Below are 20,582 nucleotides of genomic sequence, written 5' to 3'. Positions count from 1 at the left end.
AGCAAAAAACTGATGTCACTGAGAGCATGCAGTGATTCACCATCATCAGCACAGCCAAGCAGAGTAGAGCCTATTGGCTATCTGCAGCAGGGCTGCTGGGAACCTCTTCAACACAGCCTCATTGCAAGCAGAGTTATTTCTAGCCTTGCCAAGCGTAGGAGGGGGCTGACATGATGGCTTCCTATCGATTTGCACTCTTCTGTAATCACTTGCGTTTCCTGGGTCCATCAATCTCCTCATCTTTTTTTAAGAGGAGGAGGAAGGGAAGCGCCTGTACGTATTGGTGGCTGATCCTAAGACATTCAGTTTCTATGACCTGTTCTGCAGGATGCATCTCTCAGCTACAGAGAAACAAAGACTATATAACAATAATAATAAAGATATATTTTATATTTAGGAAGAGGCCAGAGTCCTCTGCCGAGCGGGGTCAGTTGAAGCTCTCATTATGTTTGATTATCTTTGACGTGTTTGGGTCAGTGACAGAAAGTTGGTGTTGTTCTCAGTACAAGCCTAAGGTCCATGGTGAAATACCAAATACACATGTGAGACTGGTCAGAAAAGGGAGCAATCCAAATGTTCCAGGAGCACTGGAGGGCTGCACCCCGAAGCAGATGACAGTCAGCTGCCATGCTCACTGCATGATGGAAAAAGTCCAGTTATTGACTTAAGACTAAATGTATGCACAAGTTGTTTGGCCATAAACTGATTCTCCTGCTTACTGTCAATTCTGACAAAGGTAGCAGCTTAGTGAGCATTTGCTGCAGTACTAAACTGCACTGCAGTTACCATGATAACCTCAGATGCTGCAAAAACAAACTACTCAATCTTTAAATTGTCAGCTGAATAAATACTGACAGTCATCAATTTACAGATTGATCGCATCAAGATAAACGCACAATAGGATGGAGAATGCGGTTAAATCCAACACTGAGCTCTTACATACAAATGGAGACAAAACACTAAGCATGTTGACATAGATTTCAGAGGAACTGGGGTACACAGTTTGGGTTAGTCAAGACAGTGTAGGCCATCTTCTACCTGAAAATGATGCTTTGCAAGTCGAAAGGGTATTCTATGATCCCAGTGGTTGGGATTCGAACCCTAAGCACATCCTGTTGGGTTGGTAGATAGGATGGGTCAGCAATACGATCCAGATCACTTAGATAGCTAGAGATAGGCAGGACAACAAAGAGAGGGAGGAAAGAAAGTGAAGCATACCAGCAGATAAAGCACATCCCATCCAAAAGCAAGTGCATCAGTCCATATGCAACCAAAGATTTCCAAAAGTTAGGAGTGGATGGGGGGCACTTCACACTAGCAACCCTCCAAATGAAATTAAGCTATATCCTTGATGGTAGCTCTAAAAGACATAATCCCCAGTTCTGAGCGCTTTGACATGGCAAAAATTAATGTGAGGGTTAACAGGGTTTTTTTTTTTTTTTTGGGAGGGGGCTTTCAACTCTACACAAAAAAAAAAAAAAAAAAAAAAAAAAGATTGACAGTATCCACTTAAGTGCCCAGAGTCAAATGAAAAACCAATGCCTCTGTGTGTAGTTTTGACAGACATTTAAGGCCTAAACTGAAGGCCAGTCTTTGAGAGCATACCATCAGGGATGTGCTGAGCCTTGCTGTGCAACACAGTGTAGATGGCGATAGCGGCATCGGCGGTTTCCAACTGGCTGACCAACTTTTCCGCAGCTAGCCAACCAGTAACACCAGCAGGAACACTAGATACCAGTACCTGAATATAATATTCTCCAGGTCAAATGGGTATTCAATGATGCCAGTGGTGGGCACTCGAACCCGCAGCACATCTTGCTGAGTGGGCACATACCCTGGTGTTGCTATTCGTTCTAAATCTCTAAGGTAACTGCGAAGGGGGAGGGAACATATGACAGACGCACATATATGCACACACAACTGTCTGAAGTGTAAAAGACGACATGCACATCAATCATGTTTTGTTATCAGACCCTTTCGAGTTTCTGAACTCATTTTAAAATGGATTCAATCATTGTTGTTGGTCCTCGTTATTCAGAGCGGAGCGTCCGGCATGCTCAAGTGTCGGGCAAAATACTGAACCCCAACTTGACCCACTGCATCCATTAATGTGTTGTAACAGATTACGAGCTTAAAGTGCATACAAAGTGCTGTATACACATGAACATGGCTAACACAATATAAATGCAGTAAGTTAACCCTGCCATTTATCAAAAAAATTTTTTTTTTAATATATTCGTACAGATCCCCAAATACACCGTCAGACCTTTTATAGTTAGGAGTTTGCCTTTTATAATTATGTCCCATGAAATGAAGTAGCCACTGATAGCCCCTCTGCCAAAGCAAATGCTCTGAGTATTCATGCCAACTGATATTTCTGTTTTATTGTGTGTATAAAATGTTTTGCTTTGTCCTCATTTAGCATTTTGTGTAGATTCATAGGTAAAAATAAATAGAATCCATATTAAGATGAGTCAAACATAAAATCTGGAAACCCTGAAAGGCTATGACAACTTTCTTAATGCAGTTTAAAAAAAAAAAAAAAAAAAATTAAATACATTATACAATAAGCATACATAAGCTTTGATTCCACCCCAATACTCAACTGTTTTAGGAGTCATATTTGCCTGAAATTGATTAATGCAGGTTGGAATTAGCTCTGAATTTACTGTCATTTATAAACCTGCAAACAGTTCCTTGCCTCGTGTGTTGAACCCTCTTCCATTGCTGCAACTGACTAGATTTTATAAAACATTTGCAGAAAACTTCTACAGAAAAATTCTAACATGCTGCACCACTTAAAAAGAAAACAGTCTTTCTAGATTAGATGGCAGACATACTATTTGGTTGAGTCAGAGAGCTGGTACTCTCTCCTGCGATCGTACGCCTCCTGGATGCCAGGGTCGGCCCACAGCATCTTTATCGCGCTAACGTATGGCTGATCAAATGATGCAACTTTCTCCACGTCCACCTCACGCACCAGCAGGGCATTGTTCTGGGAGAACACAAAACAAAGCAAAAAAAAACAAAAAAAACAAAAACAAAAAAAACAACAACAAATATTTATATAGTTTTCAATTTATCATTTACAGAAAATATTTAATACTGAAGTTCATGATTTAAAGTATCTAATCACATATGGAATTAACCCACTTCAAGAGCCCAGAAGAATACTGTGCATTTAGTTTCCACCTCTGGAAAGCTACTAAGCCAATACAGCAGCTAAATCTGATGTTCCTCAAATGGCCACTTAAGACTGGCACCAAAAGTGGGTCAATCCCCCTAGACTCCGATGCTCAACTTTAAGAATGACATTAGCAGGTTTATGGCCTGGTACAAAAACTCTTCTGGTTTCAACTGCATATTTCTCCTTTCCTAAGAGCTCTACAGAGGTAGAACTGTTTCACAAGTCCCCCATTTGGGTTTTTATAAAGGATTAAATTTAGGAACATGGCCTATTAGACATATGCAACTGTAATTGAGCTGTCTGTTAAGCCTCACCTCTGCTTATCAGAGTCACTGAACTGGACCTCTCCACTTACTGGTATTGGTGCCTTATGGAAAAATTTGAATAGTATTATCTGACAAATAAATGCAAGTTGGAATTAGCTCTGATATTAGCAGCAGGGTGGTTAGCAATCTTGCTTCACAGCAAGAAGGTTCGTGATTCAAATCGCATTGTTGGCTGGAGCCACTCTCACTGCGCCTTCATGGCTTTCCTCTACATATTCTGGCTTCTTCCCACACTTCAAAGACATGTTAGGTTTACTGGTTATTCTAAACTGGCCGTGGAATGTATGACTAAACGTGGCTTGCACTGTAAAGCCCTCTGAGTGGCCAGTAAGACTACAGAACACTCCATTTCCAAATAATATGGCCTGCTGTGTGGTAAAACCCCACCCAAGAAGTCTGTGTTACAGTTTTCCTGAGTGAAAATCTAGTATTTTCTTAGTCATTACTTCTTAGCAGATTTGTGTGTGATGCAGCAATACAGTTTATGGATGCAGCTTGCTAATAATGGTAGCTAACATTATTTGATAAGGTAGCACTTTACTGTTTGGTCATGTCATCTCCAAAAAATTAAGAGAAACTCATGTTCCCAGCAAACCAGCCAGTACAAGTGGATGTGGACATCCAGCTGCTGTAACTGAACATTTTGGCCTCGTAACAGTACACACCTTGTTCTGTTCGTACTTGTAGGGGATCTTGAGGGTCTCAGTTGCACGGATCATAGCCTGCATTGAGGTGAAGATGTTCTGGTAGACCAGTTTGGTGAAGCCCTTCTTGTCCTCATCTGTGTATCCTGAGCCATGGATTATTCTCATTTGCTTGATGAAAGTGCTCTTTCCACTCTCTCCAGTACCTGAAAGACACAGAAGATAGTGTTGGTTAGCCAACCACTGAAGCAACGGTCACGCAGCGATACATACTGGTGTAAAACTTATTTTTCCCCCATTGTGCTTTGTGTGACATAGGAACAAAAAGTCACAGCAGCGTGCAGTATTGACTTAAGAAAAAAAAAAAATGCACTTAAGATAAAGTTGTCTTCATTTTGTATTAAAAATCGACTCAAATGAAGCAAGCATTCAATGAACAATGCATCTATCAACCAACACCCATTTATTTATATTTAACATTCTGAGAGCAAACTAAGCAAGAAGTAAAATTAAAAAAAAAAAAAAAAAAAAAAACAACCCTCTGGGTACAAAGCAGCTTTCAACAGGTCAACCAAGCATACCAGAAACAAGTTTAAAAGTAGCCTTTTTTAATATAACTCATTTCTGTGGCAACAAATTGGTCTGTCTGTGCAACAGGCTGGCCTCGTCTGTCCACCTACATCTTAGTATTGATGCATGAGGTCAAGAAGAAATGTGCACCATCATGACCCCAGGCACTAATCCAGACCTCTATGTCAAGCCCTTCTCTGCTTTACCAATTCAGGGTGTATGCAGTTCTGGTGAGAAATCTGAGAGTTATATAACTCAGTGTAAATAACTCTAGAACTCTAAACAGAAAGCTTAAAACTATATGGATGTTTCTGGGCTGGTCAAGCTATTGTCTCGTTATCTCAGTCCAGAAATGTGCAACGTAACAATGCACTGAAATTGTTGTTTTGGCAGTGGTTACCGAAGGGGCCCGACTGACCACACGAGGGCTGCATGGCTCACCTCAACTCAACAAAGAGCTGGGTACATCGAGTTCACTTCTCCAATTTTGTATCAGTCATCGTGCATATGCACATGTGCATAAACACACAGAAAGCCCAAGTCATAGACAGAAAACCTGCTTGCACATGCAGAGAAGGAACTACATAACCCCACAGATCCCACTCTCTCTCTCTCTCACACACATACACACACACACACACACACACACACACACACACTTCTCCACAAGACCGTCCACAGCAGGTTCTGTATCTTTATATGGACATATTCTGTGAGCAAACTACCACTCCAGGCTTAGAGTCAGAATGAAAGCATCAGGGTTTGTATTCTGTGGACATCAACCAAAGAGGAAAATTTAAAAAGACAAGGCAGTTAGTGGCCTAACCCAAACTCAGCAGCTCTCTCTCTAAAGCAATCCTCTCTTCCACCCCCATTCCGCCATCTATTTTCTTCCTCTACAACCCTGATCGAGAGCTCCACCACTCATCTCTCCATCTCACTTCTCTCAATGTCAAGTCTGAGTCACTGCAGTTTCAGCTACACATATTCTCTCAGGTCTCTACCCTTCAGTCTCATTTTTGCTCTACTTATCTCAGCTAGGACTGCAACTGATCATGTTGTGTTAACCAGGCAAGTCTCTGGCTTATAAATTTTATTTAAAAGTTCCTATTACAGGTTCACAGAACCATACCAATGGCCACAAGTCTGCATTTGCATCAGCAATGCTTGGTATTTTAAAAATTCATAGTAACAGATTGACACAAATATTGCACGGTCTGCTTTCATCCACCTTTCCCAAAGGACTTCAGCTTTAAGATAAATTGCACATTTATGAGAATAATTTCTTTAGATTTCTGTTAAGTCGAACAGGAGAACAGGCTTTAGGGTGCATTTTATTTTCAAAGTAGGGGAGTATTAACAGTTTATGAAAACAAATATCAAGCTCATATAGACAAAGTCGGTTTCATAGCTTTTAAAATATTTCAATATGAGTCAAAGTAGCATTTAAAAACAAACAAAAAAAAACACTATACGGCCATGCATTGAGCACAAGTGGCTAAAAACAGGCTGTGTGTAAAGGGCCACACTGGTATTTACAGCCACAATGTTGAATCATAACTGTAGTGGCTGATTAGATAATGGAAAGCACTTTGTGTTATAAAGCACAGCTCATATTCCCAAGACACAATAACTGAAATGTCTTCCAAGGATGCCAAAAGACAAGTTTTGCTCTCGCTGAATGAAGAGCGCAGTCGAGTGTACAGTGAAGGAGTGCCCTGAGCGCTGCCTGCCCTCTAACCAGACAGGATCTTTCACTGTGGAAAACAGGTCAGGCAACATTGGAGTTTCCCCTTCAGACAGAGTATGTCTTTGAGAGAGGGACATAAATAGCAATTGTTAAGACACAGCACTGGAGAGTTCACTTTCTCATTGACTGAAGAGCTGAACAGAAGGGAGGTGTGTTGCTGGGTTGTGAGGGACAGAGTAAGAAAGAAAAATACTGTGCACACATTGATTTATTTTCCTTTCTTACTGTGTTGCTGAAGTCAATGAGATAAGTTTAAAAATTCAGAGAATATAAAATTAAATATGCAGATATGGTACAAATTTGCTTGCTAACTGTGTGTGTGCATTCCAGTGTATTTGACCTTCCCAAATATCCAGAGGAGAGGTATGTCTTGCAGGCATGATCAGCTGAACAGATCCTACTGTTCTTATGCCTTACTGGAAAACCCAGCCTAAGCGTTTCTCACGGACAAGCAACTGTACACTCGCTGGAGCTACTCCTGAGGGGTAATGCTAGTTCCCATGGCAACTCCTACACTGGACCTCTAAATACACAGCTGAAAACACCAGCTGATAGGCTTCAGTGTGTATTCAAAGAGCCCAGTCGAACATGCAACTTTGAAACATTTTCCTAATCTTACAGTTAGGGACAGGCAATAAAATGATAAAGCTAATTATTGCAAAATAACTTTTCCTCAATAGTAATATGAGACATGGTTGTATGAAGTTGACAGAACTCATTCTGTCCATGTTTTGACAAGCAGCATGAAAAGCCATTGGCAATCAGAACCACAATTATGTGGTTGGGATAGAGTTTGAGCCACATCAAGTTCTCGCAAAGAGCGTAGGAGGAACAGTCGGTTTGGGCTACTGCAATCATATATACACCAGTACATCAGTAGTGTCAGCAAGATAAAAAGACAAAATGACAACACAAAATGTTAATGAAAACTTGAGCAACGTTACTGAACATGACACCCCATCAGATAGCCCAAGGTTCAAAAGATGAGGACGCTGTTGAAAAGGAGGGTCAGAGGAATTCAGCAGCATGGACACATTTTGGCCATTTAATGTCTGACAAAGAAAGAGTAGCGTACACTGCAGACTGTGTGGAAAGCATGTTTCCTCAAAGGCAGGTAACACAAATGAAACGGACTTTACTGAAAGAGACATGATGCCAGTAAGCAGAGTACAAAATAATTATACACACACACACACACACACACACACAAAACTACATTATTGATGGCTGTTATGCCACTTCAATTTTACACAGGCTACATGCCCAAAGATAGCCTAATTAACACAAGAAAGATTTACTATGCGCTTTTTCATGGGGAAGATTTCCTTATTTTCATGACAAAATAAAGAAACATGGTAGCTATATCAGCAGTTTTATAAGCAGTGCATCCTTAGTGATCAAGTTATGCAAGCTAGAAGAGAAGTAGGCTTCAACAGGAAAACTGTTGAGTCTGTTGCCGTCTGGCTCCGTGCGATGGTCTGTTCTGCCTGAGCATTTACTACTTAACACAAAACGTGATTGGCTATATTCCAATAAGGTCCACACAGACATGAATGAAAAGTAGCCAAAGCGGTTTGTACGCAAAAATAAATAAAATTCAAACCACTGCAGTCTTACTGGTGACCTTCAGCAATTTTCAAACCCCTAACACAGCAAAACCAAACAGAGGAACGTCCAATAACACAGCTGTGATAGTTACCATGTACTTTTTCAAGAGGGACTTGTTGCACAGGTGGCATCCTATCATGGTACCACACTGGAATTCACTGAGCTCCTGAGAGCGACCCATTTTTTTCCACAAAGCTTTGCAGAAACAGTCTGCATGCCTAGGTGCTTGATTTTATACATCTGTGGCCATGGAAGTGATTGGAACACCTGAATTCAATCATTTGGATGGGTGAGTGAATTATTTTGCTATAATGTATTATAGTCATGGTTTTCATATGCAGTAATACCTTAATGCAAAGTTTTACAGAACAGAGTCAAAAAGACAAGAGGGAAAGGAAAGAGGTGCCAAGTGTTAAAGTGCTCTGAGTAAATGATTCCTTAACATTTCTCCAGGCACATCAAACAGGAAGCTGTGTCCACTTCAGCTAAGAGTTGGGAAAGCCTGAAATGCTGGAGGCTATAGTTATTGTACAGGAACTGAATGAGTAACTGTTGAGTGGCCCTTTTCACCTTGAAGGAACTTTTTCCCCAGAAGCATTTTTAAGAACCTGACCTGCATTTTGACAGCACCCTAGTTTTGGCTTTTTCCCCACCTGCTGTCAGGCCAGAAGGCAGTGGAGTTAAGTTCACTACTCTGAGCATCACTGTCCAAATTAATAATAATAATAATAATAATAATAATAATAATAATAATAAAAAACCTTCACAATTGCTACAAGTTGTTAGTACCATTTATTAAAGTACAAAGCAAGAACTACTAATATTATTTAGTGAGGATATTAAATATTTACTTGAGAATTTCCATTTTGTTATCTCATACCTCTTTGGCAAGATTCAACAGACATTGCTTCAGTGCTTGACTGTGGCCAGGTATCTGCTGGCGCAGTCAGAGACAATATCCACTCACTCAACTCGATTAGCATTTAGTATTAGCCAAGCTCAATGCCTGTGATCAACTTTGCTTATCTAAACAGTCTGATTACTCAGTCATCAGCTTCTACATTCTGATGTCAATGTGCACAGACAGGATATTTTCATGTGATCAGCCATGAGCAGGAGCATTTGAATAAAGCAAAATTAGAGACTGGCCAATTCCTGCATTGGGTGTTTGAACTATGAAGCAGAAGCAACACAATGGATACACAATTTAGTTGGGCAGCACATGACGTTGAAGCTGAGTGTTAAAGCCTCAAACATGTACACTGGGGAAAATAAGTATTTGATACACTGCCTTTTTTGCAAGTTTTCCCACCTACAAAGAATTGAGAAGTCTGTAATTTTTATCGTAGGTACACTTCAACTGTGAGACAGAATCTAAAAGACAGATCCAGAAAAATCACACTATGATTTTTAAATAATTAATTTGCATTTTATTGCATGAAATAAGTATTTGATACAATAGAAACACAGAACTTAATATTTGGTACAGAAACCTTTGCAATTACAGAGGTCAGATGTTTCCTGTAGTTCTTGACCAAATTTGCACACGCTGCAGCAGGGATTCTGGCCGACTCCTCCATACAGATGAAAATACAGTTGTCATCTGTATGGAGGAGTTGCCCAATCTCCCCCAATGTTCTAGTAGACCAGTCCCCCAATCTCTTTACTTTAAAATTTCCATTTGTCTGTTATTATAAATGCAAATACTGATTATATTGGCAAATGGCTAACATCAATCAATATAGCACAAGCAATATACCAGCTGGGCTCCTATTCATAACCTACAATAATGATCAAATATTATTGAATATGGCACACACTATTCTAGTAACTGCTTTTAATATCAGATTGAGGACTATAATACATGCTTTATTTTCATAGTGCATGATAATATTTAAGTGATCCTTGTGCTGCGTATGACAGCATCTGCTTTGCAATTTCTCAAGTATGCAGATGTTTCCATATAATTTTTTCTGACTTGATGCAGTCAAGTAGATTCTAAAGTGAATAAGTACTTTGCCTTCATAGGTGCACAAAATACACAGATTAAGCATTACATAACCACCTGCCTAATATTGTGTTGGTCCCCATTTTGCTGTCAAAACAGCCCTGACCCATTGAGGCATGGACTCCACTAGACCCCTGAAGGTGTGCTGTGGTATCTGGCACCAAGATGTTAGCAACAAATCCTTTAAGTCTTGTAAGTTGCAAGGTGGGGCCTCCATGTATCAGACTTGTTTGTCCAGCACATCCAAAAGGTGCTTGATTGATTGGTTGATTGATTCAATGCCTCAAACTCATTGGTTCAGGAATGGTTTGAGGAGCACAACATTTTTTACTTTGTAGCAGGGTGCATCATCGGTCACGGTGCACGGTTGCCCCTCCCTGAGCCTGGTTCTGCCAGAGGTTTCTTCCTGTTAAAAGGGAGTTTTTCCTTCCCACTGTCGCCTAGTGCTTGCTCATAGGGGTTGCCTGATTGTTGGAATTTTCTCTGTAATTCCTGTAGGGTCTTTACCTTACAATATTAAGCGCCTTAAGGCGACTTATGATTTGGCACTATATAAATAAAATTGAACTGAATTTGGCAATATATAAATAAAATAGAAATTGACTTGAAATGCAGCTCCATACACAACAAACTGCAAAGGACTGTGTATTCTAATACCTTTTTAAAAAACAAAAAAAAACAGAATAACTTTTTCATCAATATGAGCTGCAGTAGCTCATCTGTTGGATTGGACCACTCGGGTCAGCCATCACTCCCCATGTGTGTCAGTGAGCCTTGGTCACTGTCCAGTGGTTCTCTGAAAAATGGTTAAAAATAAATAAATAAATTTGGCCAAGGTATGTAAACGTTTGAGCACAACTGTATATCCCACCTGCTAACAGTTGCCAGGATGAATAGAAACTATCACCTGTCAGTGTTATGCTTGATCAGTGTAAATGCTCTAGGAAGCCAAGACACTGCTAATCCATTCATTGTCTAACTTGCTTAAGCATAGTGATTCTTGAGTTGTGGTGGCAATATAAATGTACTTTGACATCCTGAGAATACTTTGTTACAGACATAGGTTTAACTGAAACACTGATTCAGAATTTGCAGATTGAAATACCATTTACCCAACGTCAATTTAGTGCATGGCCTAACTGGCTGACTGGAGGTCACTAGAGTACCTGGCATATGACACAATGAACAGCTGCTATGCATAGTAACTCCTGCCTGTTTGGGAGAGTGTGTGAGAGGAAGAACGATAAAAAATATTTCATATTCTCTTCCCACTTCATAAGACTGAACCCATCCATCCCTAAAGTCCTCCTCCCACTGCTTACATGTACAGGTACAAGACATCTGAGACAATCCCACAAGAGAGATATAAAAGAAAATTACTGATGGACAGCAGGACCCTTCATCAGAAATGGATGGGAAAGGAGACAATGATACACTGTAAATACACATCTTTTATATTAAAAAGAAAAAAAAAAAAAGAAAAAAAAAAAGGGGGATCAGAGATACAGATATGTGACAGTTGTAAAAAAAAAAAAAAAAAAAACAGCCTTCAAGCAAACAGTCACCAATTACCTTGTGACTGACAGCGAACCACAGACACGAACTTCTGACTGACATGAAATCAAGGAAACCTGCACAATATTCATAAGTTGGGGGGGTGTCGGGGTATATGGAAGTAATCCCCATTTTGTCAAACACTCAGGCTTCAGACAACTCTACACATTTAAGTTTCAAACTGTTTTTTCTACTCTTGGCTTTGTATGATGATGTCATACAAAGCCAAGATGCCCATGTTTACGAGAGACAGCCAATCAGAAGGAAGTTGGCTTAAAGGGAGGTTGACCATAAATGAAAGACGCTAAAATGGTTTATTTCAGACAGTGGATAAACTGAGGGGCTGCACCAAGGACCAGTAGTAAAAAAATAAATAAATAAAAAATAAATAAGGAATTATCTGAACTTTACAATGCTGCTCATTTTAGCTCAATTTTGTATTAAAGCTATGTTCAGTTTAATTTTCATTTTAAAAGAAGCTGACATTTCCACACTGTGACAGTTTGTGGTTCTATGATGTTAGACTGCAGCACTGCACTGTGAGATGCACTTGGAGTTTTGCCCATTTCTCCAACTAGGAAAACCAGTTGTTTGGGTGTGTGCATCTGTTTTGCCTCTGGTGTGCCACATCTCATTAATGACACCTGCCCGCCCCCCCCCAAAAAACCCTTTATTTCACTTTAAACTTTTAAAATCCACCCATTTCTTAGTTTAAAAAAAAAAAAATGCAAACATACCCAACACCTGCCAGCCCATTCCTATGACTGCTAATAAATTTACAGCTACATGTGTAATTCCAAGCTGGTTCAAATGACTGTCATTTTTCACATGCCTTCCAAATAAGAGGGTGACTGGAAGGAATGAGTAAGAGGAACAAGAACCCAAGTCTCTCCTGTGCTCTGTAGGTTTGAAGTGTATCTGCATGAAACAAGTGGACTGTAAAAGTACATCAAGATCTTCGCTGAGAGAAAGAATGAGAGACACAGAAAGGAGGGGGGCAGCAAGCACAGTATTCCAGTTTTGAGAAAATTCCTGGCATACTTTTCCTTCTAAAGGACTTACATATCAATTTAATCATTTTGCCTATTTTGGTCCCCATTTAAATCAAGACACTTGGACTGGAAGAGCAGTACTTCCCACTGGACAAAGGTTTCAAGTTTTCAATCACTCAAGTAATTGTGATTAGTCTTCAACTTCACTTCCTTCTTCCCAGGCCAAAATTTGGTCAGGAACTTGCCCACTGCTGATTTGTATGTTAACACAGCAACACAAGAACTCAAAACCCATTTTGTCTTTTTAAGTAGCTACACTAGCAAATTAAATGTATGAGTGCATGCACAGGCACACAAGGGAGCATTTATAAACAAAACAGCTACCAACAGATATTTATGTCATTCACATGCCATTAACTTCAAGTCATCAGCAAACTGAAACTAGCTCTTTGTGTAGGTGCCACAGCTGCTGATAAATTCAAACCATACATAATTGTACCCACCAATGATCCGTTCTATTGAAAATAATATTTTGTCTGTTATGCATCTCAAATTTTTTATTTTATTTTATTTATTTTCTTTTGGGGGGGGGGTGCTATGTGCATTTGAAACAATAAGGCAGGCAGGCAGCGACAGAAGGACTGGGCGGTCTTTCACATGCCTGAATGCCACTGCTGAAACTCTGGGTGTGTCAACATCAGTTTGCTAAACTAACAGAGCCACCAGACAAACAGTGCAGAACTACAAACACCTACCCGTTTTGCCTTCAAACCTCACTGTGAAACTCAATTTTCCTTCTGCTAGTTATAAGAGTATAGGAGCACATACACACACCTCTGAAAAAGATGAGTAGGATGGCTGATGCAGTACAGGCATAGCTGCACCCATGACACAAAGTGGACTAATAAATCCTTTTACAGCAGAGCACACATGAATCATTGGGTCTATTACAGTTGTCTGTGACAGACTACAGACACTGCTTATCAAAGGTCTGCCCTAGAAACACTAGTTAGTTAAAAGAATTATTCAAATTTTATTGATGCACAGTGCCAGTTAACCGTTGCGTCTATGACGCTACACATCCATTCTTCAGGGTGCAGTCCCCACAGATGTGAGCACCCCTCCCTACGTCTATGATGGCAAGGTGGAAACAAGGTGGAAAGACAGATGACAGCAATGAAAATCTGCAGGATTATGTTGTATTTTTTTTAATCTAGAAAATAGAATAGTTGTATGTTGGCTGTTTCTGAGTAAACTGGAATATAACAGTTTGTCCGGAGTAAGTGTCGACGTTATCAGTGCTAGTACGAGCAGGTTAACGTTCCCAACACTCAGCAAACAAATCTGACAGTGTATGCAAAGTGTCACACATTCAAGCAACATTTAAAATTTATTGAAGAATGTGATAAACATTTTCAAATGGCTCCTAAGTGCACACAGTATTTAACCTCATCTACTGGACAGCACCAAATTTTCATGGAGACATAATATCGCCACTGGGTTTGCTCCAGGATGTCTTCCCAGATAGACATGTCAAAAACACCTCGACTCAGAGTCATCTTAGCATAATGCCCAAACCATTATAATAGCTCTACTCAGAGCCCCTCCATAACCCTAACCCTGCATGACCGAGCTCCTCACCCAGTGTCTAATGTATTCTAAGGAAGAGCCCTGAAATCCAAGAGGCCAGCTATGCATTTAGATCACACTGTTAATGCCCATATGAGCCAGATAAAGATGACAATGTGAAACTGGGAAAAGCCACTTGGGGTTTGGGACTACTGCTTAAACAAAGCATGCAAATTAAATCACTTCATTGCAGGCCAGAAGAGACTGTAAATGGCATTTTTAGACATTTAACATTTCACTCTCAGTGGTTAAATGTGAAAAGAAATTGCAAATTCATCAATAAAATTATGAGTTGCAGCCCTAATAATTTATTTTTAATTAAAATCAGTTACCTTTATGTAAAGTCAAAGTTGATAACAATGAGGTGAACTGAAGTGTGGCCACTGCTATTGTTTACATTTCCACTATTTAAAGAAAAACTCAAAACTGAATAAACAAGTCATTGAGTGCTCAGCTCTGCACAGATGTCCTCGCTGTAATTTATTGAGCAATGCAACAACTTGTTCTGTATCCTACTAACAGGTGTGACATGCTGTCAGGGAAACTGGTTTAATCACAGCTTACAGCCAAGTGCAAGTGAACTGAAAGAACTGAATTCCAAGTGGGTGAATTTTAGAGGTAACGAATGGCTGGTAGTTGCCATCATCATGCCATATTTCCAGAAACTGAGCTGATAAGGGCGATGGTTATCAACCACCGTTCAACATTGTTAGACATACAGTTGCAGTATTGAGGATCTAGGAAGGCAATGCTGCCTTCAGCAATTCTATTATGCCTTTGACTATAGCTGGTAAACCAGTGCATCCCTACCATGGCCCACAATGCTACTGTATAAACACAGACATACACAGATCTCTCTTTTGGGTCATTTTAGTCTCTGTGTGTGGGTTGTTCATCTGTACTGTCTGCAGTTTTGTTATTTCTACCAAACCCAGCCATGCCAGTCGTTACCTTGGCAGCAGCTAACAGGGATACAAATAAATATGGCGAACACAGGGCTTATCTCCTTGGCTTAATGTAAGCCTTGCTAAGAGAAACCATAATAGGCGTAGGTAGGCTGCATACATAAAACATCCTTGGGTGTTGCCAAAAAACAAATACTCATTAACCCAGATACTACTGACCTGTTTGAGCAGTGTGCACATTGACAAATGAATTGTGTGTTCAGTGTATATGCATACATGCATACGTAAAGTGCCCTGAATCCCATTTCAGGTAAGTATTCAGGTAAATATCCTGCGTTGCTTCGGGGCCTTAGCGTTCAGGTGTACAGAATGTGCTTCTGAATCCAGGCTTCACTGAACACGATCGACACCAAACAGCAGCCACACACACTGCTATGGACTAACTGGCGAGCATAAATGGAGCATTTTACTGCAGGGCGTACCACGACTAGAAATGTGATAGCGTGCCTTTAAAATTCATCCCATACTCTGAATGTTCTTATAATACCAGTCACAATTTTTTAATGAGATTTGCATTTCCCATGATTTATGCTGACGTGCTACAGCGGGGCAGTGTGCATTTGCAGGAGAGTTGCAGTACAATCATTGTGATAGCGACAAAACGGGAATGGTTCTAAATACATTTGCCGTTGCTGTCAAAGCAGACGTAAGAACTTTACACAGCTGACTAGCAGATGCAATTTAATGCAATGACAAAATAAAATGGACAAATGCAAAAAAAATTGTAATTATTAATTGCTACTAAGAACTGCCCCCTCCCCTTCTTGTATTCTAAATGAAGCACACCCCTTTTCTTTACAGCAACATGTTTTCACCTTCGCCTAAAAGTTCAAACTTAATTTCCGTTTATGCCGCTTGAGCCAACATGATTAAAAGGAACCCTGTGGCCAACACGAGCCATCTAAAGGAAGAAAACAAGCTTTCAGTAGGTGAGCTGGTACAAGAACCACTAACAGATGCCTGCAGCTGCTTTGGTCTGATGAGCTCTCGGGGTTTCTCACTTGGGCCACTGTCTGTGGTGAGCAGCAGTTGGTTGATGGTGTTGTTGCTCGCCCTGTGGCTACTCTATTGGTGTGTCAAGACAAGTTTACTGGGCAAGTTTACTGCTGCCTGGGTTTCTTTTTGCCCCCCCATCTATGTCTGTAGACTTCCCACAGGTTTAGGATACAGGCTGATAGTGGGTAAGCATTTCCTTTTCAAGAAGAGCTTTACAATTTAAAAACCCCGATGACCCCGTGTCCCCCACCATGCCCACCACATTTCATCTCTTTCTCTCTTAATTTGATTTAAAGTTAGAGAATACCCTGTAAAGAGTTTTTCTTAAGCTCAATAACAGCCTCATGTTTAAGTTTAATATTTAACATGATTATTCATAAAGAGAACAATACTGGCCAAAAAAAAATAACTGAAATAATTATTGCTCTTTGAATATAGCAAACTGTAATCGAGCCGCCACCAAAATCACTGTAAAGCCCATCTGTAAATTATATTTTAAACCCAGGAAGTCAAAGAGAACAATCTTAGCACAATATCTCAGACTGGCCTGTTCAAAAGACCAAAAATAATTACAGGTTTAAAGTCAAACATGTATGATTTATAGTGGAGATGAGCAATCTTTTCACTTCTGGAGTTTTGAGGTAATTAGGAGCATTAATAGAAGTTTAATTCAGTACAACTCAATGGTGTTCCTTATAGCACTATTCATGTGCTATAAGTGTGACAGAACAGCAGATCTGCTGCTGTTCCTATGAACGAGACAAACAAAAACCTTAGTGTTTATACCAACTCTTTGGAGAACTGAAGAGTAAGATGTTAAGATGCAAAATTAACCTGATAGTGGCCGGTCATTGAAAAAAATAAATACAAATAAAAATACCAGTGCTTATGATCAGCAGGCTACCAGGCTTGTAATACACTGGTGGAAATCCATGTAAATCCTGGTTACAACACAACGCAAATTTCCTCATAATCATACATCTACTCCTCAGTGTAGGTTTGCACATTACTGAGTGCATTTCCTTGGTTTCCATTTAGTCAAATTACATTTTAAAATGACAAGGCAACTGAAAGTGGTTTGTAGCCTATTAAGGCTATCAAACTGAGAAATATATTCATTTTAAATAAATTTAAAAAATGAAGTTTTATGTTCCATGTTTTGGCATCCATTTCCACGTTTCCTTATGTTTGTGGGTTTTTGCGGTGGTATTTTTTCCAGTATTAGTACGTAGATATTTAGGCAGCCACCACATCAAGTAATCACAATAATACTAGTGCAGGAGTCTCAAATTCATTTAAGTCCACTTGCTACACACAGCCAAATTTAATCTTAAGGGGGCTAGACCAATAAAACCACTGCATAACTACAAATTAAAATTCATTTTTATTTTTTAAAGTTGTAAAGAAGTTCAAGTTCCTTCTGATAATGTTTAATGAACCGTTCAATTAACAAAACAGATGGATAGCCTGAAGAGTCTCACATTAAGTCAGTCTGTTCTCATTACAGTTTACAGGTCAGTGGCTCTTAAAAACACATTTTGGAGATAAACTTTATGATTAAACAAGTTGTCAAGATCAAGAAATGCCTTTAACTTCCTGCATATTTCCACTCCTGTGTAATAATAAATGAATTCCCTGCAATTTTCAGAATTTCCGAGCCATCTAATCAAACAGATTGGGCCATTTGGGAAGCCTTATGTTTGATGCTAGTGCAATAGAGCATTTAGCAGCTAAATAGTGAGATATCCAGGAGTTGAAGGAGACCAAAAAGACTGGAAATAGTGGATGAATAGTTATTTTTGATAATTCCATCAGGTGAATCATCTATAAGCTTTCAATACACCAGAGCAACATGGGAGGCTTTTATATTGCATGAAACAAAAAACGAAAAAAAAAAATTCAGTATGTTGGTTAAAATATCCTGTAGTTGTATTGATCAGAGCACATAAAGATGTTAAGGCTTGTTCACTTTCAGCACAAGTTGCTACTGTGTTATCCACGACTGCTGAAAGCAATACTTGTCACCAACTCTCAGTTTGTGTCCGCCTGCATGTTCGCTGTGCACACACTGATACATGAAACAATCCATTTAGCTGTTAGCATCTATAGCTGATTATTTTTAAGAAAAGTGAAGAGAGAGGCGAGGTGGTTACGCCAACAAGTCCCGAAACACAAACAGCTGATGTCGAGCGTGCAGGTGCATATTCAACTGGATTGAGAGAGCAAACATTCAGTGACAGAGTTTAAGAATCAACATTAAGCAGCTTTGCATAGCAACTAACATTATTAGCAAACATTTAGGGGGACTAACTGGGAACTTATTTGAAGGTGTGTCTCGGTTGATCAGTGCTGTAACTCAGAAATGAAGTTGAATGCACTGAAGGGGATTTGGCTGTTGAGTTTCTCTTCAGAGAAGAGCTGACAACAGTGCTTCCGGCTGTACATTATCATGTATTGATTCAGTGTGCACAGGTACATCATCCGTGTGTGCGTGGGTGGGTGTGAGAGTGAGCAGAGCAACAGGTGCTGAGTGAGTTTTATTTTCATTTTACACCAATTTAGAATTTTAAGCAGATGTATTTTTTCCCCTCTCTATTTTACCAGGAAGAGATCAAGTCTCTTACATGAGAAACCCAGACAATATAGCAGCCATACAAACTCATGACATGTTAACAATGCAACAAATACAATATATGTAATATAGAAAAACACACCACTAGCAGCCTCAGGAAAAACTGCCCCATCTCCATCAGCACATACACTATACTGCCAGAAGTATTCACTCAACCAGCCAAATCATTGAATTCAGGTGTTCCAATCACTTCCATGGCCACAGGTGTATAAAAAACAACCACCTAGGCATGCAGACTGCTTCTACAAACATTTGTGAAACAATGAGCTCAGTGAATTTGAGCGTGGTACTGTGATAGGATGCCACCTGTGCAACAAGTCCAGTCGTGAAATTTCCTCGCTACCAAATATTCCACAGTCAACTGTTAGTGGTATTATAACAAAGCGGAAGCGATTGGGAAGGACAGTCAATGAATGCTGAGGTGCATAGCGCGCAGAGGTTGCCAACTTTCTACAGAGTCAGTCACTATAGATTATTTTAGTAATCGAGTATTCTATGACTAATCGAGTAATTGGATTAGAAATACTTGTCTTATTAATGAGTAATAATAAATATTCAGGAGAAAAAAAAACAAAAAAAAAAAAAAAACGGGTCTTTTAAAATGAACTGTTCATTGTTTCCATTTTAGAAGTTGCAGTGTTTAACAGTTTAACAGCATCTGTCAAAAAAACTAAAGCTTTTATTTACAGGCCAATCTTTTTTTAAAAGAAAACATTTTCTTAAATAAAAAAATAAATAAACAATCATGAATACAGTAATGTCAAACATAATATGGTATACATACAACCTAAACTACAGCATTTAGACCCCCAAAGATGAAGTTAACAGTTCATCTGCATATTTTATTTTAACTTTTAATTGTTCACTGTGTAAAACAAACAGCGGCAGATGGAGCAGCTACAAAGTTCTCTTTTCTACATGTTGACACTTGTTGATCAGGTGGTTTTATGAAGGACCTCCAGCTGTTTGCTGGTAAGGGTTTTAATGGTGTTACAGGAACAAGCGCTGCTGTTTTGGACGCTAGAAAAACGTTTCTTTTCACTCCAGCTGAGCTCACTGTCTCAGAAAAGGCTCCGCCTCTTTGCACGTGTGTTAAAGGGTCGTTTTTCCAAATGAGGAAATCCATTGCGGCGACTGAGAACTTGTGCTAATGTGGGTGAAATGCTCGCGCTTACCTGATGACACCTGAGAGCTACAGTTTAAACAAAGCGTCGAAGCAACAAATTTGTGTTTTTTATAAATCGAAGTATTCAAGTTACTCAAGGAATCGTTGCAGCCCTAGATGTCACTCAGTTCAAATGTATGTGAAGGCAGACGAGCCAATACTTTTTAGTGTACCTTATAATGCCTTTAAATACACTTATGTGTTCTTGAATTGAACTTTAAATCTTTCTGCAAAGTATTCCATGATTTAAATGAAAAAACTAAAAATATGATGTGGTGTTCAGTGTTAATACTGTACAAAACCAAAGAATAAAAACTGAAACAAGCAGTAAGTTTAAAATGTGATTAATGTGATTCCCATTTTGCCTGTTTTAAACGCATCTGCAGTATTATTGCATGAGGGTACAGGTAGGTTTACAGGCATGTTTTGAGTCATATGACTCACGTAACCTTGAGTCAACAGTTATCTATCTATCCATCCATCCATCCTCTTCTGCTCATCTGGGTCCGGGTTGCAGTGGCAGCAGCCTAAGCAGAGAAGCCCAGACTTTCCTCTT

At 39.5% G+C, this 20,582-nt stretch overlaps 1 protein-coding gene across 2 annotated transcripts in view; it reads right to left on the bottom strand.

Annotated features, from left to right (window-relative positions):
• LOC115778654 (guanine nucleotide-binding protein subunit alpha-11) overlaps positions 1-20,582 on the bottom strand; it is a 30,401-nt gene that overhangs the window by 6,651 nt on the left and 3,168 nt on the right. The window contains exons 2-4 of one of the 2 annotated variants that reach the window (XM_030726846.1): positions 4,179-4,363; positions 2,841-2,995; positions 1,742-1,870 (exon numbers count right to left, since the gene is read on the bottom strand). In XM_030726846.1, the coding sequence (XP_030582706.1) occupies positions 1,742-1,870; positions 2,841-2,995; positions 4,179-4,363 (469 nt within the window). Of the gene's footprint in view, positions 1-1,038; positions 1,168-1,741; positions 1,871-2,840; positions 2,996-4,178; positions 4,364-20,582 lie in introns of both variants that reach the window. The other variant, XM_030726845.1, reaches the window with a different exon arrangement.

Source organism: Archocentrus centrarchus, chromosome 4, assembly GCF_007364275.1.
Source record: "Archocentrus centrarchus isolate MPI-CPG fArcCen1 chromosome 4, fArcCen1, whole genome shotgun sequence".
Classification (NCBI taxonomy): Eukaryota; Metazoa; Chordata; class Actinopteri; order Cichliformes; family Cichlidae; genus Archocentrus; species Archocentrus centrarchus.
This window is presented reverse-complemented; position numbering and strand designations above follow the sequence as displayed.